Below are 21,398 nucleotides of genomic sequence, written 5' to 3'. Positions count from 1 at the left end.
TGTTGTTGTGGCATTTTTCTCAGAAAATTAAGCTTATAATTAGATTGCTGAGGATCAGGAGCAGACAAAAAAAAAATGCAGTTTGAAAAAGATCGTATTTGTGACGTTGAAAATATACTGAGCAGGCCACAGGCTCCCTGCTCCACTCCATTCTGATACATTCACTTGTAGACGACTAGATCCATGAACATTTATTTATTTTTCTCATCTGAGCTGGAATCTGGATCTAAACTGTACGGCTGGACAGCTCCAACATCACTCCTGCGCTAATGTTTGGTTGGGGCTGTAAGCTTGCACTGCGTGGACAGCGTGTGATCAGAGAGCTCTCCGTTATGGGTGACGGAAAGGGAAGCGGGGTTGCTTCACGTCAACAACTCTGTGTTGAATTTTTAATCAACTCCTGCTGCTCTAGAAACTGTTCCAGAAAATGCCACAGGATTTTCTATTGTGGCAATACTAAAAGACCACAGAGAATGCTTTCACAGTACATCACAAGTTAATTGGATTGGGTCTTTAAATCATTAGTTTTATTTCATCGTTGTGGATAATATAACCCATTTTTGTTGACTATTGCATGAGCTGTTTACTCCAAAGTGCTTTGTTGCCCAGCAACAGAGTCACAGTGGACCTCAGCCCTAGCTGGTGTTGGTCTGTCATGTAAAAAAAAAAAAAAAAGGCAGAAATGATGTGAAAACCTACTGCAGGAGTGAGGAAACGTATCGTCAAACAAAACAAGATCCTTAGTGTTTTAATGATCTGCTACTAGTTTGATTGGAGGATCAGGATTTTTAAGTACAGCAGAGTTTTGTTTCTTCTGGATGATTACTTGCAAGATTTCTCAAAGATCTTTTTTTTTTCTGAACAAAGAAACTGATTACAAGAAGTCTTTTAAAAAAAACAGTTGCTTGAAAAGTTTGAGCAACAGGAAGTCCTGAGCTGCTTGTCCTCAACACAGACCCCATAAAACGGGAACAGTACGGAGGGCTTCCTCTGGGGGAAAAGCTAAATCCTTGCTCATGTTGAGGTAGATGTGTTTTCCTCGCTGATTGTCGGAAAAACGCAGAGTCAGTCTGGGGTGGCGTTTGATAAGGCTGCAATGACTCCAGAGGACAGAAGGAAGTGGTCTCCGTCAGGTCCTTGTGAAGGCGTCAGATGGAAGACTGAAGCAAGACCACGTTAGTTCCTTTAATGAGGTTATCGTCTTCCCCTTCAATCAGAGGGTCCCACTGGTCAAAGTTCATCTCCAAGCCTGGAAAAATGAAAGATGAGCTTAAACTAAGCTTCTTCTGTGAATCCGTTTTTAGAATTTTTCTTACCAAGGTGTCGCTGCAGAAAAGCTAAGGTTGCTTTGTTGCAAAGGTCTATGGCAAGTTCTGGGTCGATCTCTCCCTTAAGCTTCAACAGCTTCCCGATGCAATTCCCCGTCAGGAAGGTGAAGTCTGGAAAGCTCTGGTGCACCGTGCCCCTGAAGAAAACCAAAACCGATTTCACGTCCTGGTTCTCTTTCCCACCGCCTCCCCGGTCTCTGACCTTACCTGATGGTGATCATTTTCCTCTGTATCACTGTGGAGTCCAGCTTCTTCATGCGGCTGATGTTCCCCGCCCACTGAAACTTTTCAGAGTTGATGAAGAAGATCGGCTGCTTCACCCGAGGAAAGATCTCGTCGTCTAAAGGAAACATCCAGGCATCCAGTGCAATTCCACACCTGACGGATACAAATTCCACACTCACACTTGGCTCTGTATGTTCATAAAAAGGACTTGATGAAAAAAACAAAATCTCCAGATTCCATTCCCCAAATAAAATGGAGGAACCAAATATTGCAATGCCTCACATGACCACAGGGGGCTGGTTTTTAACCCTTAAGCACCAGAGATGTTAATAGCAACACCCTAGTACTGTAGTATTTGACATACCGTAACTATTAAACCGTTAACATGATCAATGGGAATCAGCCTGCACAATAAATCGCAAATTTACTATCGCAAATGACGGAAAAAAATTGGGATAGTTATCTTAAATGTGCTAAAATAATTTTATGGCAGTTTGAATTACTTAACTCAAATTAACCCTTTAATGCATTTGAGCAATCGAATAGTCTAGGGTCATTTGGAGTATAAGTTATGTTGACTATATTTAAATTAAACTGTTGCAGTGAAATAGAAATTGTCTTTAGTTGTTTTGCGATTTCTTCATGTATAGCAAGTTATATTGCCATTGCAATATTGATCACCATTGCTAATCGGGAATACTCCTCGTATTATGCAGTACTAGCTGAAGCGTTTATTTTCCTCGACAGAATCCGCTGATTTACGTTTATGACGAAAACACTTCACTACTGTCAAGTGTTGCATAACACCTCAAAGATGTTTTATCCCACTTCAGAACCCGCTGGAATTATGTTCATTGCGTCAACGATTGATGAGCAGCAGTAGTCAAAAGAATGTCAACAGTGGAGCTAAAGCTTTGGTGTTAAAGGAACAACTCCCCATTGACTTACATTTGGTTAGGGATGGCCAATAAGTCAATTTTATTGATTCATTTAAATGGGGTTTAGACTATTCATATTTGGGAAAATGACAGCTTCTGGCAGCAAGGCCGTAAAAAACCCATAGCGCTTTAGGCAGATGGAGCAGAGGGACATGTAGCATTTTTAGCACAAACTGGTTTAAAATCGGACTTTATTTTCACAGAGCGGACTTTAAGGCGTGACAGATTAATAAAACATTTGTGACTTCAAACTTGGTGCATCAAACCACACGCAGTAAAATCCGTTTCAATGCTGTTGCTACCTGACGCAGTCTGGAAAGTTTCAACTTTCCGTCTCTGACGGCAGCTCTTCTGTTGGTACCTACTTGAATTTGACCTCTTTGCACAGAGATTCTATAACCGTCGCCCCTCCAAAGGAATGACCCATCACCGCTATCCTGCACAGATCCATGGAGTTCTGTCGACAAAGAAGAGCCCCACGGCTTACATAAGAAAATTCTTAAATTTACTAACATTTCTTGAAGTGATAGTACAGGTAAATTCATCTTTTGATGAAAATATTTTGATGTGTTTTTGTGGCATTTTTCTGATGAGATGAGTGGAGTGAGACTTTAAAACGCTTCTTTGAACTTGTTCAAAAGCCTTGTATGTCAAAGAAGAGGAGATGGTTGCATGTGAAACCCGTACGCAAGATAAAACTTCATTTCCCTTCAGTGGACATTTGTTTACTGAGGTCAAGCCGCAACCACAGATTAAGACTTCAAAAGGAAAAAGAAAAGCAACCCAGACATTTTTGTGCTCGTCTGCAAAACAAATGCAGCCCTTCTGTAAACTAGATATTTGTAACATAAAAATGACAATTTTTTTAAGCATCTTTGACTTTTTGCAAGTCCAAATCCTTCTCATTTCTGGTTTAAAGCATTCAGTTCAAATGAATATTGTCACAAATTGCCACCAAGCTGCTTTTAAACAGCTTGTGTGGACACAGGAAAAGGAAGTTGGTGGTTTTGCTTTTTCAGTGCAAAGCTTTGCAACCAGAGCTGTTTTTTATCTTTGAAACTATTCTCGTTTTTTAGGATATAGATTCTGCAGAGCGGCAGTTGTTGATTAAAAATTCTCTGGAATTTGGGAACGACCAATAGTGTGGAGCAACCCCGCCCCCCTTCCTCTCCCCATTCCTGAGAGGTCAGAGCTAGGACCTTTGTGGTCTGGCCAGCATATTTTCTACATTATAAATGTAGAATGTAATGTGTTGCATAATGTTTTTTCAAAATGTATTTTTTTTGTCTGCTTCCAATTCACAATAATTTGAATAAATGTCATTTTGGCCTTTTATTTCTTTCGAAAAATGCCACATGTTCAAAAAGACAATTGTCATCAGAGTGGGTTTGTAAGTGTGACTCAAGCCACAAGTTCCCATCTGTGGTTAAGCTTCAGCTCTTTTTTTGCTGTCTCTCAATGTCTATCAGTTTTGTTTGTTCTGTTCTACTCAAACATCTATTCTTTTTTCTATTTTTTTTTTACCATTTGGTCCTTAACTTAAAAAAAAAACTAAACTGGAGTTTAGCTTTAAATGGAAACGATGTCTACAGGGGTCTCTCGCTGTAGCCCGGTTCACCTTTCGCGGTCTCACTATAAAAATAAAACAAATATAATTGCGATAATAATGTCAAAATTGTGAGGAAAAAGGTAATATTTCATAATAAAAATTTGAGTTGAGAATTTACGAGATTAAAGTCATACATTTATGATATGAGTATTTCTACTAAGAAAAGTACAAACAAAGAAGAATCAATGAGTTTCAGTATGAAAGGCGCAGAGTACATTGGAGGCCGTTACTTTAGCATTGATTTCACAAATAAGTCAAATCCAAAGTCTTAGTGCACCAACATTGTTTTACATTTGTTAGTCTTTTCTTTAAAAACTTTTGTCGTTCTATAACACTGAACTTATTTTTCTACAAAGGTTTGAACTTTGACAGTTTAAATGAGAGAAAATTGTAAAAATCTTCATGTCTGAGAAAAGTCTATAAAGTGTGTACTGAGGGTTTTACAGCCTTAAAACTACTTAATAATTGAAAAAAAAAAAAAAGTTACTACTTTACAGACTATAGATTGCATGTTAGTTTTAGACTGTACTCCCGGCAACAAACAAGCAACCACTGTATGTAAATACACACCTGATTTGTCCAAGTAGAATAAACAGAACACCACTTTGAAAGAATATATATAACCTTTGAGCTTCTATTTGCTCAGCGGTGCATGTTAGTTTTAGACTGTACTCCCGGCAACAAACAAGCAACCACTGTATGTAAATACACACCTGATTTGTCCAAGTAGAATAAACAGAACACCACTTTGAAAGAATATATATAACCTTTGAGCTTCTATTTGCTCAGCGGTGATAAATGGGGAGAGAAAAAAACCCTGTACGACGTTTTTTTTCTACTTTTGGACTCAAAGTGACATTGCCCTCATGCTGGCTCCCTTAACCGTTACCTCCAGTGTGGTCCAGTCAAACTGAGTCTTCAGAGCGTTTTGTACCGCTGCTCCCGAGTTGATCTCAATGAGTTTATTCAAAGCTTGGATGCATTCATCAGCCCTGAGTTTGACCTGGAAAAGATAAATAAATGTTGGCATAAACAAGAGACAGCGCTTCATATCATGACAATCACTTCCTGTTATTTGTAGATAACACTGTTGAGCGGTGTAGATATTGGGCTTAGGGATGTGGTTTGCATTGTAGTTACAGTGAACACAGGATTGTTTTTTTCTTTTCTATGCCTCAAGCTGTTGACTTGAGTAAAAATAATGACAGCAACAGCTATCTTAAGTTTCTTTGTCTTACATCTACAAATATCAAGATCATTCCTTATGTCCAGTAACCTCTAAAGGGGCATTGTTTGACAAGGAAGGAAATTTTCTGTGACACATGCAAAAAGTGGCTTCAGGTGAATGAAGCAGCATTCATTTGTGGTTACCAGGTAACCTGGGGTGTGCATCTCTGAACATCTAATGCTCCGTACACACTGGGCATGTGTGGCTTGTTCTAGAACACAGGTTTTTAGCATATGGAGTTCATAGAGGTCTGTCGCTACCTGATACTTCAATTTTGAAAGTTGAAAGTTTACTTTATTTATCCCACAATGGGGAAATTGAAATTTAAGGGTTAACTGACTAAATTCAAGTCACCTGTGAGTTTCTGAGGGGGAATTCTCTTTCTCCCTGCTGCAGGGCTCTGTAGTACATCCAATCCTCTACGAGGGTATTGTCGGTGGAAGTAGAGGTTTTCGCCAACGTCTCTTTTGCCATCTCAGACTCTGTCTTCTCACGAAAGAAGTACGTAGCCGAGGCAGATTGGTCTCTGCAGAAAGACCGTAGACAGACAAGGGAAAACTTTGGTGCCATCCCATAATATAAACACTGAATTTACAAACAAAGAGAGATCAGATGGTATAATGAATTCTTCATTATTGGCTTGTACTCCCTGTACTGCTTCAGTGTGGTGCGACATGATCCGCCTATAACCTTTTCTGTTTTGTTCAGTCTGGTGTGTCGCAACTTCTTCACAAAATTCTTCACTTAATCTCTGGTCCTTAATCCCAGAGTTTTTACTTTCAGCACCGTGGAGCGGTGCCAAGTACTGCTGGAAATTGAACCAGTAGCAGCTCCTCAAAAGAGGGCATGATGTGCTCTAAGACTTCCTGTTGGTCACGTGTGCAGACTCTGGATCAAGACTACGTCCCTCCTTGACCCACCGATATTATCAAGTCAACAAGTGGCCTCCATTTCCAGATAAAGTTGGTCTTTCCACCAGGTAAGAACTCTGTTTCTTAAGATGTGGCATTAACAATAGTATCTGTCATTACTTCCTGAAGCTCTTTCTTGTTGGAACTTGTTCAGATTGAACTGAATGGACTCTGTTTTCTGAGGGCAATTGAGGCTAAAGTTATATCTGTTGCTTGTGCAGCTTCTCTGAAAAACTTTTTCTTCTGACCGATTAAAGTTTTTGGATACATTACTCTGAACAAACTGCTTTGTCTTTTGTACAACTGTTAGGAGCATTTGAAGATCCAGGAAAACCTTTCCAACGGTCTTTAACCCTTTAACACTGGAGATGTTACGACATCTAAATAACACATACTGAATCTCTTCAACCGTTTAAACGATCAACGTGAATCCGCTGATTCTGACGCAGAAAAAAGCGGCTTTGCGTGTTACGATACGCAACACATTACTGATACAAAGAGCTGATTTACATCGACTGCCTTAACACTTTACAAACATAAAATGTTGCACATCAGGCTGGTTCTGCTTCAGAATCGTGTTAGTTATGTAAGCAATCAAAGAGTTACGGTAGACGACAGAATATCAACAGTGCTCCAGTGTTAAAAGCCTCTTCAGGGGTTAGAGTGAAACCGGGAGTTCTGACTTATTTTTCACAACAATCACATTTTTTGAGAAATCCATTCTCAGTTTTGCATAAGTAACAAAAACATTCGTTTTGTGTGTTAGAAATTTTTCTGCTTGTTCCTTTTGAAGTACACAGATGAAACATTGTGGTTAATCAAGATCCTGTTTTTGAGAATTTAACTTCTTTAAATTCTCTGCCAAATGTGACAGACAGGCTGACGTTTGTTGTTTTGTTTTTAATTCTGAAAAATGTGTGCCTGTGATGACTCAGCGATGACAGGACAGCCACACCCATGGGCCTTTAACCTGCTGCGACACGCCGCTACAAACTGAGGCCACTCTGTTCATCTCCATAAGGTCCCCTTGTCTCTATACTGAAAGGAAATGTGATGACCTGGTTCATACCTTTGTCTGCACACCCTTTCCCCTCCTACTCAACAGAGAAACAGCCGCTCGCAGAGGAAACCGCGCGGTTCTTGTTTTGTTTGTTTAACTCTCATGTTCTCCAAAATGAAAATTCCACCCCCTCACGTTACCGATGCACATTCAAATTACAGCTCTTGGGTGGCCTGTCACTCCACAAAACACAAGAAACCCTTCAGTCAAACAAAAAAACAAATATGATGTCATGAAGCGGGTCACCTGTGCTCCACAGAGGCCACGATGAAGCCCTGAGAGGCCAGTTCTGCACAGATAGCTGAATACAATGTCCTGGAAAACACAAGATCCACAAATCAGTACACAGCTGACAAGTAAGCAAGTGGCTTGGATGTAAAACCCCCGTCTGTAGAAGAGAATTGAACTGAGTGAGCGGGACGTCACCCTTAGAAAAAAGCTTACTTCCAGCAAAAGGAAGTCAATTCAGTCGTTATCTTTTCACAGTACAGACACCACCATATTGGAGTCAGGCGACATCAGTAAGCAGTGATTGGTCCAAATGGGTCTGCATCATTGCTATGGCAGTCACTCTTACTAATCAGGAGTGACTTTGTTGGAAGTCCTTTCACGGAAAGCAAGCTCAGGAGAATCTATCAAACGTTTGTCATGGGGGGCCAGCGGGCACTCCATATTTTTAAGGAGGCGCCTGATTAAAAGTTTAGAACTTGACTAACCTGCAGTACAGAAAAATGACTGAGTTACACAGCTGTGTATTTCTCAACAGAAGTCTATGGGACTTTGACTTCTGGGAACCAGCAGGTACTTCCTATTCAGAACGTGGGGGTGGAGGGATGTCACTCAGTCCAGTTCTCAGTGATGAAAGTCTTCCGGGAATTCCCGGAAATCCGGGTTTTTGAGCAAACCGAACGTACTTTCCGGGAAATAAAGACCTGATCTCTACGGACAAATCGCTTTCCGGATTAAAAAATGGTCTGAAATCAGCTAATTTTAGCTTTATTTTCTATATTTCTCCGCAGATCGCTTCCTCTATGGTCGTGGCCATCTCTCGTCTTCCCGGCCTAATTGACCAATGACGGGACGTTTTAGTTGCTTTCGGATGCGTCGACGGGTCTGATTGGCTCTGTCTGCACCACGTGGTCAGCGTGACTCGCTTCCCTAGAGACCAAAACTGGCGGACCCACGCTAAACTTTCACAAACACATCTGAAGAGTTTGCGATCTAATTTGTGTTAAAATAATGGCAGGCATCGTCATTATTGAGCGTGGTCACGACCTCAGTTGTGAGAAGACGATAAAAAACAAATTGAAGTGGTCTTGGCTGGAAAAAAAAGATTTTTAAGGTAGTGTAGGTCAAATACTTTTTTGTGTAAAATAATCTCAAAACCACATTTTGAAATAATTTCAATTTTAGTTTTGAGTTTCAGTTTTTATTTTGAATACATTTCTCTATCTAATTTATTTGTATTTCCTAATTACCATGATTTAGTTCAGTATAGTTGACATTAATTATAAGTATTTGATGGTTTGGACCCGCACTCCCTTAAAAAATAATGTTTACAATGTTTAGTTTAGTTTGTATGTTTGTTTTGATATTTTCCAGATTACTTAGTATTGGTGTTAAAGAATTGATGTATTATGTTATAGAATTATAGTTTAAAGCAGATCCCATATTTTGATGTAATTATAGTTTGAGAAAACAGTGCAAGTGGATGTTGTACATCAGTCATTTCTAAAGCAGAAATAATGTATAAATAACTGAGGTATTTTCATAGAATATCATAGTTACTGGTGTTCTTTTTGCCATTTGGGGCTTTGATACTATATTTTAGCAATTGTATGTTTTGCAGCTTTAAGGAAAAGCGTAGATTGTAGGATTGTGTTACTTTGAGCAATTTTCCAAATTCTTTTTTAGGACCAGCAAGTCCTTAATGGAGAGTCAAACTAGGGGTTTGAATGACAAATCATGATGCTCCAATTAGTCTTAGCTTCTTGATAAAGAAGTGAATAACTAGCTGCCAAAATGCACCAGAATGCATCTAAGACTACGTATTTTTCCAAAATTTCGCTCTGTGCCCGCCATATCGCTCAAAGAAAAGTTCAGGGATTTTTTCCTTGCCTGACTTTCATCACTGAGTTCTCTAAAGCTACGTTCACACTGCATTCAGCAACACGCGTTCAAACGATCACTTTCAATGAAAAGTCTGAGTAAACGCGTGTAAATGCACATTTCTGAATTTCAAGTTTAAAACGCACTTTTTACAAGCGTTTTCCGGTTCTATGCGTGACCATCGAACACGCGTGGCAAGTTACACCAGGTCATATGTCAGAATACAGCTGTGAAAAAAAAACCTGCAGCAAGATTTGCACATCTTCAACATTTCGCAGCAAGTCTCTTCCTACTGCAGTTGGCGGGCCTGCAGCTGCTTCCTGCTCAGCCCAGCTTGTCCAGTGTGAACACCACATGTAAAAATGAGCGTCACATGCCGGGTGTGAACGTAGCCCTATGAAGTCAATGTAATATGTTTGTGTACCTGAAGGCTCCAAGGCCATGGGAGAAGATGACTACTGGACGCTTTCCGTCCGGTTTATACGGCGCGTCTAAGAAGGCCGGGATCTTATAGGACCCTGGAACGAATGAAACACAATCGAAAAGAATGAATTGTGATAATCTGTAGATTTAGAAAAAAAAAAGTATCGTTTTTATTTATTTACCAAAGAGGTATTTAAAAATCTGTTCACTGAGCCTCCTGTTGATTTTCATGAAGTCTCCCAGGCCATTAAAATATTCCTTACAAGGGACCCAGTCTGGTTTTTCTGCCTTTTCGGTCTCCTGGCAAGGGTAGTAGAGCCTAAAGAAGGAGCCCTGTTGGAGGGACGGAAACAAGATCACAAAAACAATTTTAGTTCCACTGTTTTAGCAGAAATTCTAGTAATTCCAAGATTTACATGAGTGTTTATTTACCTTCACTGTGTGGTCCATCATCAAATCAGTGCACCCCACAGGATTGGGGCCATTCCCTGCAGGGATCCCAAAGTTACTGCATGAGTTCCCCATGGCAGCGAGCCAAGGCGAAAACCTCTTCCTCTGCTCTGCCTTTAGACGCGTCAAAGAAAACTCGATTACCCTAAAATGACACCAGGACTGCTGTTAAGTGTCGGAAACTTCCGCTCCTGTCTTCCACAGGCGGACAGGTTCCCTTACCCGACTTTGACCCACTCGTAGAACCTCTTGACGACAAAACCTCCGAGAGGAAACATCCACGTCTCGAAAACTGGGCGAAACCAAAATGTTCCGTTTTTATATCTGGACGCAGGTGAACGGTTCGTCTTAAGGCGTCAGTTTCGTAACATTCCTGCGTTGTTTATTGTCTTGTGCCAGTCTGAGTCACCTGCGAGCTTTTTAACCGCTTCATGACTTCCAGCAGCTGTTAGCATGTGACGGGGCTAAACGCTGCGCGGCTATTGCACCATCCCCAGCCCGTCGCTCCGCCTCTGCTCGCGGGCAAAACCTCATCCAACCGAGGCGTGACTGGTTTATATGACTAATGCACGGAACAGAATAGAGTCGCCCACTCACAGTTCTAGTATAGACGGGTTACTTCTTGTCATCTGTTTCTGCTCACATTGGGTCAGCTCTTTTAAGAACGGCTCCGACTCCATCAAAAAGTTTTATTTTAATAAAAAATACCTTTTCCCCCCATAAATATATATTTTAATTATTTACCAATATTAGCCAGCAATTGCACTTAAGGTTAAGTATGTTCGCTAATTTTTAACGAATTTATGTAACATTGCTGGGTTTGTTTTATGTGACTCCAAGCCTGTAGGGGGCAGTAGAGAGCGAACTTGGGAATCGAACAATAATAGAAATATGGCGTGTTAGCTAAACCTGCTACGTTAGAGTCATTTATCCCTCGATACTTTAAAGAAATGAAATTGGTAAGTCAAAAACACAAATAAAGTGTAAACTGTTAATCTTTGAATGTTTAGAAACTATTACAATCCACGGGAAACTATGTAGCAAGAAAGTAGTATTGACTTTGATGGAGATAAATAGCTTATAGTACTACTTTTCCAACAAACATAATACAGTCTTGGACATTTTATTTAGCTTATTTGTTTTGCTTTTTGGCGCAACTGTTTGCATTTCGTTTAGAGACAATTTAGCATAGTTACTATACTTGTAGTTTTATTTACTCTGCACTGACTGGCTTTTCAACTAAAAACGTATTTTCCCCCCTCAGTACTGTTTGTCAGGTCATCCTACATTGCCTTGCAATGTGCTCAAGTTCAAGTCCACCACTATCATGCTGGACTGTGGACTGGACACTACATCTGTCCTCAACTTCCTGCCTCTTCCTCTTGTGCACAGGTGACTGCCATACTTATGCACTTTTACATGCATGCTTTAGCATTAGACTCGTTAAACCATGATATTTGATTTATTTCTGCAGTCCCAGACTCTCCAAGCTCCCTGGCTGGATTTCAAAGGATGGAACAATAAATTTGGAAAAGGTTTGAAGTGTGATGTGTAAAAACTGGCTCACATATACCTTTTGTTTTTTTTGACTAAAATTATTCTTTTTCATCTTCCTAGGAGCTAAAGGAATGTGCCGGAAGAGTATTTGTGGACTCGCAGCCTGAGTTTTGTCTACCTGAGGTTGCTGGTTATCCATCCTTAACTGAAATTTGAACTTTGTTTTTTCCATTTTATCTTTAGATGTAAAAGTCTGCAGCTAAAACATCAAAGGAAACCAAACCTGCTCTCCATCAAATGTTTATATATTTAGGTTTTTTTCTTTTTTTTTTTACATCTTTTAAATACAGAAAGAGTTATTGGATTTGTCAACAATTGATGTCATCCTTATCTCCAACTACCACTGCATGATGGCCCTGCCATACATCACTGAACACACTGGCTTCACAGGGACCGTGTACGCCACAGAGCCCACCTTACAGATCGGGAGGTAAATATGGAGACAAACTAAACTCCAGTAAATATTATGTGAACCAAAATATCTTTCATGCTTTGAGTTTTCTTCAGACAATTGAAAATTTAACTTTTTTTCTGAAGACTGCTGATGGAAGAGCTGGTGAACTTCATGGAGAGGGTTCCTAAAGCTCAGAGTGCCACCTCATGGAAAAATAAAGACATGCAAAGGTTAGTCTGCAGCAAAATGGATATTTAGATCATTCAAATCCTACTAGCTTCAGCTTTAGATGTGCTTTTTGTTTATCTGTTTGACACAAAGGAAGGGGTGAAAAAAGGTGGTACAAACATGTAAAAGATTGTTGAGAAGTGTCAAATAAACACAGTTCATCACTGAATAATGTTGTAACATCAGGCTGCTTCCGGGGCCGCTGAAGGATGCGGTTGACGTGTGGACGTGGAAACGATGCTACGGCATCCAGGAGGTTAACTCAGCCCTCAGCAGAGTGCAGCTCGTGGGTTATTCCCAGAAAGTGGTAAAAAAAAAATCTGAAACAACACATTGTTCTTGCATGTGAAAATAAATACTAAAAATACATGTCTTACTGTTTTTTTTAAAGATTTTAATCTACCATTTCAAAAAAAAAAAATTAACTTCTTTCCAGGAGCTGTTTGGAGCTGTGCAGGTCTCCCCGTTAAGCTCTGGCTACTCACTAGGAAGCTCCAACTGGATCATCCAGTCCCATCATGAGAAAGTGGCGTACGTGTCGGGTTCATCGCTGCTCACCACACACCCACAGGTACGAGGAGGAGAGCCGAGCAGCACAGGAGAAAGATTAGGAAAGATGAAGCCCCTCCATGTTTTTCCAATATAAACACCACGTGGCTAAAAGCATACATTCTTAACATGCTCCACATTCCCGGTGCGTTCGTAGCTTACCATTTAACATGAACACAGCCTTCTTCCTCTCTCGGTTACTGAGAGCTTCCACTAGCTTACAGCCCCTCAGAGCCACAACCTAAAATTAGCGGTGCAACAAAAATGGTGAGCAATATGTGATCTATCCAGCCGTACAGTTTAGATCTAGATTCCAGCTCAGACGGGGAAAACAAAGATGTACATGAATCTAAATGTTTGACAGCGGATCCATCAGAATGGAGCGGAGCAGGAAGCTTGTGGCCCACCCAGCGTGTTTTACAGAACAAACGCGCTCTTTTTCAAACTGAAGTTTTGTCTGCTGACTCACAACGATTTGACTAAAGGAATACTCAGAAATGACATTTTATGCTTTATTTTCTTAATATATGTTCCCATCATCAGAAAAGTGCCACAATTTAATCAGAGTGGGTCCTTAAGCAGCTTTTTTGTGAATCAAAACAAGAAACCAGAGCTCAGTTGTTTTCTGTGAGGAATGTCCTCCACAGTTTGAAACGATTCCAGTTTCTTCTTTCACAGCCGATGGACCAGAGCTCCTTAAAGAACAGCGATGTTCTCATTCTGACTGGGCTCACCCAGATGCCCACAGCCAACCCAGATGGCATGCTGGGAGAATTCTGCAGTAACCTGGGTGGGTTTTCCAAACCTGATTTTTTTTTTTTTTTTTTTTTTTAAATGTGTGGAGCAATCTTCTTTATTCCTGTTGATGACCTGCAGCCATGACGATCCGGGCGGGAGGAAACGTGTTGGTGCCCTGCTACTCCTCTGGAGTCATTTATGACCTCTTGGAGTGTCTGTACCAGTTCATCGACAGCGCAAACCTGGGGACCACGCCCTTCTACTTCATCTCCCCTGTAGCCAACAGCTCGCTGGAGTTCTCTCAGATCTTTGCAGAGTGGTGAGCGGCTTAAAAACGTTATTAAAAAATCAATGGACCAAATTCAGCCCAACTTCAGTCAGAAGACTGTTTCACTTCTTCGTTTAATGAAGCAATTTGTTTTCAACTGTTCTTTTTTTGTGTGTTTCAGGCTTTGCCATAACAAGCAAACAAAGGTTTATCTCCCAGAGCCTCCGTTTCCACATGCAGAGGTGACAGGAAGTGGTTTTTGATTGTCTGACAGTAAAATCATTTTATTTAAAACAAATAAAAGACTGAGAATTAGATTATTTAAAGACTGACAGACTTTCCTGGTTTGTATTTTCTGATGAGTCGTGGTTCTTCTGCTGCTTCGTTTCCAGCTGATTCAGACCAACAAGCTGAAGCACTACCCCAGCATCCATGGAGATTTCAGCAGCGACTTCCGGCAGCCCTGCGTGGTTTTCACTGGCCATCCCTCCCTCCGCTTCGGGGATGTAGTTCACTTCATGGAGCTGTGGGGCAAATCCGGCCTGAACACCATCATATTCACAGGTGAGACCCCCCCCCCGCCCCCACCTGAGCACAGAGGGGAACCTGAGACGAAGAAGCTGAAGCTTTTCTGGCTTTTCCCCATCAGAGCCGGATTTCTCATACCTAGACGCTTTGGCTCCATACCAGCCGTTGGCCATGAAGTGTGTGTACTGTCCCATCGACACGAGACTCAACTTCCACCAGGTGGCCAAGCTGCTTAAGGAGGTTCAGGTATGCAGGAGCGCCATCCTGGGGAGCATTTTAGACCAATCTGGTTCTGTTTATTACATTTCTTCATCTTTATAATGTGTTACAAATCATTTGGATTGGGACTCTATATCGGCAGATCGGATCAGGGACGATGAAACCTGAACATCCCGTCCTCCACAGGATCACTAGGTGCTCCCTTTTGATACGTTCACACCAGACATAATCACTTAGGAAGTGTCCGCTTGGACATGCGTGTGAATGTAGCTTCAGAGGTGGGGGTGGGGGTGGGGATGGTAGTTATCCACAGAGAACTCGGAGTAGAGCCGATGCTCCTCCACTTTGAGAGGAGCTGGTTGAGGTCCTGGGCGCCTCTCTGAGGTTTTCTGGGCGTGTCCTGCTGGGCAGAGACCCAGGAGACGCTGGAGAGACCACGTCTCTCAGGAACACCTCGGGGGTCCGCCCTAGAGGAGCTAGAAGAAGTGGCTGGAGGAGGAAAGTCTAGGCATCTTTAACTTAGACTCCCGTTCCATGGGACCCGGATGAGCGGGAGAAAAAAAATCAGATGGTCTGTTTTTTTAAAACTTTTTTTAAACTTTTCGTTTAAACTTTTCTGACTTGTCTCTCCAGAAATGGAAAATGGTGCTTTGTCCTCCTCTGGTTCTGTGTCTGTAGAAGCAGCAGTGATGTCTTTGTGTGGTGTTTTTCCTCACAGCCCCTCCATGTGGTGTGTCCGGAGCAGTACACCCAGCCTCCCATGACCCAGTCCCACCGCTCAGACCTGATGCTGGAGCTGCAGCCCCCCCCTATGCCCTACAGACGCTGCTCAGTCCTCAACCTGCCCTTCAGACGCCGCTACGAGCGCGTCTACATCCTGCCGGAGGTCAGTCGGAGCCGCTGCTCCTCTGTTGGAGTTTGACGTCACTTCATGCTGGCAGGAAACAGACGCTTCCAGTTTTCATTTCTGCCCGTTTTCATTTATTATTGTTTTTTACAGCTGGCCCACTCACTTGTTCCCACTGAGGTGAAACCTGGCGTTTCCATAGCAACCGTGTCTGCAGTGCTGCACTCAAAGGACAATAAACACACCTTACAGGTGAGGCGGCAGGTGAGCTGAAGATGTGACGTCTTCTTGCAACCCGCTGACATCTTTCTGTGAACAGTCGGTGCCCAAACCCCCTCCTGTGCCCCCCACCAAGAAAAGGAAACGGGTGATGGAGGAGCCCCCGGTGGCCCCCAAACCGCTGCTGAGTGGCGCTGTGCCCCTGGAAGCCTTCCTAGCCACATTACAAATGGTGTGGAAACGAAAAACCCATCCCTGACCTTTGACCTGTCTTCTGAAGCTGACGATCCGTCTTTATGTTTGTTTGCAGCACGGCATCACAGAGGTTAAAGTGGAAGAGACGGCGGACGGTCACATTCTCCACCTGCAGGCGGAGGACACCCTGATCCAGCTGGAGGAGGACGGGACGCACATCGTCTGCGACAACAATGAGCCGCTGCGCACAACGCTGCGAGACCTGGTCCTGCGGTTCCTGCAGAAACTCTGAGGGCTCTGTGAGCTGCTGTCCTCCTGCACTGTTGGTGTACAGCAACAGGAGGAGGTGAGGGTTCAAGTCTGCACTGTTATGTAATGTTAGGCCCAGTTACCTTGTTTAATATATGCATTTTTTTTCAGTATTAAAAATATTTTGACTTTTTTATCAAAGCAAACTGTCATTATTTATAGACGTGCATGGATCAGTGGATGCATCAGAATGTAGCGAAGCAGGGAGCTTGTGGCCTGACCTGCATGTTTTCTACATCATCAGAAAACCGACACAAGAACATGACGATACCAAAAACACAATTTTAGCAGGTCTTTAAAAGACTGAAAGGGAAGCTGTTGTCTTTGAGGAAATGTGTCTGGAATAATCCTGAATTATGGTGATCGGCAACCACTTAGTGAAATAAAGAACAAGTTTTATGTTTACTAGTCAAAGCATTTCCACAGGAACAAGGAAAAGCCAGCTGAAGGATTTGGGACTGAACTATTGTGTCGCCTCAAGAAAACCGCAGATCAGTAGGCTAACAAAAAAAGAAGTTTCCGTTTTTCAAGTCTGGACTTTGGAGCATTGATAGATCATGTGGTCTGATGCGTCCAGATTTACCGTCTTCCAGAGTGCTGGGGTGAGCTGATGCGGTGTGAACGTAGCAACGGTTTCAGCTCAAAGAACGAAGTCAGTGACGACCTGAAAAAACGGAATCACCAGATTATTCCATCAATGGATTCTTTTCTTTCCCGATAGCACGGAAATACTCCAAGATGACGATGTCAAAATACATCAAGCTGAAATGACAAAGGAATGGTCTATGATGACACAGCATTTTCACTGATTGATCAGAGTCCAATTCTGAACCCTATTTAATATTGAAAGCCTAACTTTAATGTTAGGTTTTTCTGCAGAATTCATTTTTCTATAACGCTTTTATTTTGTAAACAAACTCCCATCAAATGAAATGTCCTTTGATTTGTCATCAGGAAAACTAAAAATTCTATTTCTAAATAAGGACATCCAGGCTAAACTAGTTTTAGTCTTTTATGCAAATCTTTATGCAAATGAAAAATGTTCCCACACAAATGGAAAGTTTGTCTTCAAACTGTTTTACTTTTGCAGATTTACATGCATCCCAAATACATGTGATAATAGGCTTTAAATGTACAATATCTTACAGTGTACTACATGTTTCCGTGATGATACAACTGCAGCAGCTTTGGAAAGTCAGGGCTTGAGGAAACGAACACAAATGACTGTAAAAAAACAAACTTTTCCTTTAGTAACAGGAAGCTGATATGAACTGCTTTTCTCAACAGGCAGCAAAGCAGCCACTGTGTCCGGTTGGTTTCGAAAAAGGCGTTGCTTCTTGCAGAAAGGGATGGAGTTCTTCCCCCTGGAGGCAGTGCATTTGGAAGGTTTCCAGTGTCGACATTCTGTGATGTAACTGGCAGCTTAATCATGACCTTTGTTTTGATGCAGGAGATTGAGGGCCAGGTTTGTTCATGATGAACGTTAATAAGAAAAAAAAGTGTGTTTGGATCCAAATACAAATGGGTTTCTCCCAACTAACCAATGATTCAAGCACTCTGGACTCTTTCTGTGTTTGTATTTTGATAGACCATGTGATTCAGCCTTTCTACTGAGTCGAACTTTCTGTAATCATTTGAATGTGGGTGAGGATTTCTTCCATTAAGCCTATCCTCAACTTCTTACATTAAAACAGATTTTTTCTTTTTTTTTACTTGGAGTCTTTCTCTGCATCCAGAAGGGCAGAGCGGATGCCCAGCTTCTTCAGTTCATCAACTAGATCTCCGTTTTGATGCATCTGGAGCAAGATGTCGCAGCCTCCCACAAACTCCCCCTGGAAGTAGACCTGAGGGATCGTGGGCCAGTTGGAGAAGACTTTGATTCCTGAAAGCAGAGGGAAAACTTAGGAATCCAGAGAGAGTGGACAACTGTTGACCAGCATGGCAATCTAGACTTCAATACTTTTAGAGATGGTATAGATTTGTTTTAATGTATTTTTTGCTGCTTATATATATCCAGCTGTGACAGTTTGTCTTGAAGCACCACACCCTGCTGCAAGACACTGATAACAGATGGATACAAATAAAGGTTGTTTTGAATAGACAATGTTTAGAACCATTTAACCAAGTACCAACAAAGTAAGAATAAAGTACACACTAAAAAAGAACTTTTGAATTTTTTTTGTTTTTTAAAGAATTGGCAACTTTTTTTCAGGGTGTCGGACAGGTTACCGCGCAACACTGACCTTCCCTGAGCTCCTGGTCCTCCAGGACGTTGTAAGCGGCGTAGTCGTCCACCCCGTGCATGCGCAGAATCTGGACCACGGCATTACTGAAGCCACACATTGGCTGTGCCGGCGTGCCTTTAATAAAAACCACCACTTTGTCCTTCTTCACCATGTCACCCAGAGTCTTCTGGACATCCGCCGCCGCACACAGAAACCGGGCCGAGGCCAGGCACGCGCGTCCTTCCGCGGGCCTCGACAAAAAGACCGCTGAACCCGACCGAAGGCACCTGGCTGACAACTTCAACAAACTATTCATGGCTAATTACTTATTTTTGACTGGATAAGTCAAAGCGTCAAATGTACTCTAGCTCTCTGGTGAGACAGAAACTAGTCGGCCACCACTCACTACTAAGTCGTTCCGCTGGATTCCGGCAGTTGATTGGACAGCCCCGCCTTCACAAGTTGAGGCACGTTCTGTCATTGGCGGAGCCATACGTCAATCAATGACGTAGGTCAAAATGACGGACAGTTACGCAAGGAAAACTCTTTAAAAAAACATTTTTAAAGCACAGATAAAACTTTCAGGCTTAAAAATTAATGTCATATCGTTTAAAATAAAAAATGTGATCAATAAAAAGGATATTTGTAGAGCTAGGGAGGGGGGTACTTCCGGGGCAAGTCGCTACAAAGCGGAAGAAAACGAAAATTCTTTGAAAGATGGCGGCGAACACACAAAAAAATAACAAGCCGGGGAAATCTGGAGCCAAAGAGGCTCAGCCTCTAATTATTCCCAAGAACCCGGCAGAGGAGCAACGTTTACGGCTTGAGCGGCTCATGCGGAACCCCGAGAAACCAGCTCCCATTCCGGACAGGCCGAAGGAGTGGAACCCGCGCGCGCCGCCGGAGTTCGTCAGGGACGTGATGGGCTCGAGCGCCGGCGCGGGCAGTGGGGAGTTCCACGTTTACCGCCACTTGCGCCGCAGGGAGTACCAAAGACAGGATTTCCTGGACAAGCTGTCGGAGAAGCAGCAGAAGGACCTGGACTACCTAAAGAAGCTGGAGGAGAACAGGAAGGCGGCGCAGGAACGCACGGAGAAGCGGCGGAAGAAGCGAGAGAAGCTGAAGCAGAAGAAGCTGATGGCGAAAAAAGCCAAAGTGGGGGATCAAGACAAATCGGACACAGCAGAGAAAACGGCGAGCAGCAGTGATGAAGAGGAGGAGGAGGATGAGGCTGAGAAGGAGGATGATGCGGAGGCTCCCAGCTTTATCATGGGAAGAAAATAACAGCAGAACACTGCAGAGCTGTTTGTTTCTGAAGCTGGACTGACCCAGGCTCCCTCTGATGACCCAGTGGACTAAAATACAAATGTTGTCAAAATAACAAACTTTGACATCAGTTTATACATTTGTGATTTTGAGTAAATCAAAATTCTTTCCTGACTGTCAAATTGAACCCACTAAGTTTGAATTTTTTAAATAAAAATGTATTTGCTCAGTTCTCTGTATGCTTTTATTTTGTCATGTTATTCTCTGAGCTGTGCATGACATTAGGGACATATTTTTGCAGTGTTGTGAAGCTGCCCCTGGTGAAACCAGTCGCTTGTGGGCCAAACAAAGCTGCAAAGAGCATCTCAAAGAATGAAAAGGCGTGACCCCTCAAGGGTTGGGGGTTCCACGTGCGATCTTCTTCGGACAAAGTCCTGCTTTCCACGGTGGCGACCGTCCGGCTCAGTGGCCGTCGCTGATCTAGAGGCAGGCAGAGTAAAAGCCAGGCAGATGGATATTGTTTGAGATGAGGAAAGCGTTTCCTTTCAGACACTGTCAGCTGTCACAGTCACACCATTCTGTTATTTTCCACGTTTTGTTTCTGTTCTTGTACAGCTGGTAATTTTCCATAAACATTCTTACAAATAAAGAAAACTTTCAACTTATTACATTTTTTAATCTTTTCTTTTCTGACTTCTGAGGGAGCTCCATCGTCCAGGTCAGGATGACTCCCTTGGGATGGGGTGCTGGTTGTTCCCCTGGGGTCTCTGGGTTGGGGGGCGGGGCAGGACTTCTTGGCTTTGCATGCTCTCTGTACCTCTTAGTCCTCGGCCAGGGGTCTGCCGGGTCTTGGCCTCCGGCTCCGTGGTGGGGGTCCGGTGCGTGTGAAGGGGGTTGCTCCCATGGGAGGACAAGTTAAAGAATTTTTTTTTTTTTTATATTTATCTTCAGGACTTGTCCTTCAAGGATCTGATTAAAGCAGCAGATCAGGCCCTGGACTCTGTAACCCTTGTGCTTTCCTAGGCACTTTACCATTGGGAGTTGGGTCATCTAGACCCACTAGACAGAGCTCTGAACTTTTCTTCTTCAATGATTTGTGATCTTCACTGGTTTCCATGGATTACATGAAATCTTTCCACCTTTATCCACCTTTGTCATGGTAGGAAGAACACGTCAATGTAAGGGTGGGGTCATCTAAAATAGCACAAGGGTTACAATCATTAATAAACGACTGTTAAAAATATTGGGATATTTCTATTAGTTATATTTCTATAGCTTTAAAAAAAATTCATTAAAGTGTTTTTTCTTTTTGTAACCCTTGTTCTATCCTAGGCAACATTGGGAGTGGGGTCATCTAGACCCCACTAGCCCTTGTGCTATCTTAGATGTGCTCTATCCCGCAACTCAGAGGGGAATTTTTAATGTACTCCCGCTGCTCATGTTTGTTGATTTTTCTAAAAACAGCATCATCATCATGAGTAAAAGAACACTGGGAACGCTTTGACAAAAGGAGCTTTACTGCCTCCTACTGTTCATTTACAAACACACTTTGGTTCCTCCTTTTCAACAAAAAAT

General features: G+C 42.4%; 4 protein-coding genes and 1 non-coding gene across 6 annotated transcripts; 3 read left to right on the top strand and 2 right to left on the bottom strand.

Moving 5' to 3' along the window:
• Nucleotides 1-660: 660 nt before the first annotated feature.
• Nucleotides 661-10,733, bottom strand: pla2g7 (phospholipase A2 group VII). Of its 2 annotated transcripts, none has more exons than XM_004083664.4 (11): nucleotides 10,504-10,733; nucleotides 10,264-10,426; nucleotides 10,014-10,164; nucleotides 9,833-9,926; nucleotides 7,546-7,614; nucleotides 5,683-5,854; nucleotides 4,990-5,103; nucleotides 2,857-2,948; nucleotides 1,536-1,706; nucleotides 1,317-1,465; nucleotides 661-1,249 (listed from the first exon to the last, which is right to left on the bottom strand). In XM_004083664.4, exons 1-11 carry the CDS (start codon nucleotides 10,557-10,559, stop codon nucleotides 1,149-1,151), a joined length of 1,332 nt encoding a protein of 443 aa, XP_004083712.1. In that variant the 5' UTR covers nucleotides 10,560-10,733; the 3' UTR covers nucleotides 661-1,148. The 2 variants fall into 2 exon arrangements, with proteins under 2 accessions (XP_004083712.1, XP_011490049.1); XM_011491747.3 differs by having other exon boundaries at nucleotides 10,264-10,395; nucleotides 10,504-10,725.
• A 385-nt stretch (nucleotides 10,734-11,118) lies between these two features.
• On the top strand, nucleotides 11,119-18,497 carry ints9 (integrator complex subunit 9). Its single transcript, XM_023952915.1, has 18 exons — nucleotides 11,119-11,240; nucleotides 11,546-11,673; nucleotides 11,756-11,816; nucleotides 11,899-11,961; nucleotides 12,129-12,268; nucleotides 12,376-12,462; nucleotides 12,647-12,767; nucleotides 12,897-13,031; nucleotides 13,688-13,799; nucleotides 13,886-14,066; nucleotides 14,197-14,257; nucleotides 14,408-14,579; nucleotides 14,665-14,789; nucleotides 15,481-15,648; nucleotides 15,763-15,861; nucleotides 15,929-16,060; nucleotides 16,139-16,369; nucleotides 17,620-18,497. The coding sequence occupies exons 1-17, from the start codon at nucleotides 11,232-11,234 to the stop codon at nucleotides 16,313-16,315; spliced, it is 1,971 nt and encodes a 656-aa protein (XP_023808683.1). The 5' UTR covers nucleotides 11,119-11,231; the 3' UTR covers nucleotides 16,316-16,369; nucleotides 17,620-18,497.
• Nucleotides 17,389-19,009, bottom strand: glrx5 (glutaredoxin 5). Its single transcript, XM_004083663.4, has 2 exons — nucleotides 18,576-19,009; nucleotides 17,389-18,214 (listed from the first exon to the last, which is right to left on the bottom strand). The coding sequence occupies exons 1-2, from the start codon at nucleotides 18,871-18,873 to the stop codon at nucleotides 18,042-18,044; spliced, it is 471 nt and encodes a 156-aa protein (XP_004083711.1). The 5' UTR covers nucleotides 18,874-19,009; the 3' UTR covers nucleotides 17,389-18,041.
• Nucleotides 19,010-19,180: 171 nt separating this feature from the next.
• Nucleotides 19,181-20,488, top strand: prkrip1 (PRKR interacting protein 1). Its single transcript, XM_004083661.4, has one exon. The coding sequence runs from the start codon at nucleotides 19,275-19,277 to the stop codon at nucleotides 19,839-19,841; it is 567 nt and encodes a 188-aa protein (XP_004083709.1). The 5' UTR covers nucleotides 19,181-19,274; the 3' UTR covers nucleotides 19,842-20,488.
• LOC111947124 lies at nucleotides 20,118-20,393 on the top strand. Its single transcript, XR_002872939.1, has one exon.
• Nucleotides 20,489-21,398: the final 910 nt, after the last annotated feature.

This window comes from Oryzias latipes, chromosome 24 (assembly GCF_002234675.1).
Source record: "Oryzias latipes chromosome 24, ASM223467v1".
Taxonomy (NCBI): Eukaryota; Metazoa; Chordata; class Actinopteri; order Beloniformes; family Adrianichthyidae; genus Oryzias; species Oryzias latipes.
Note: the sequence above shows the minus strand (reverse complement) of the source record. Positions and strands in the feature narration are given on the sequence as shown.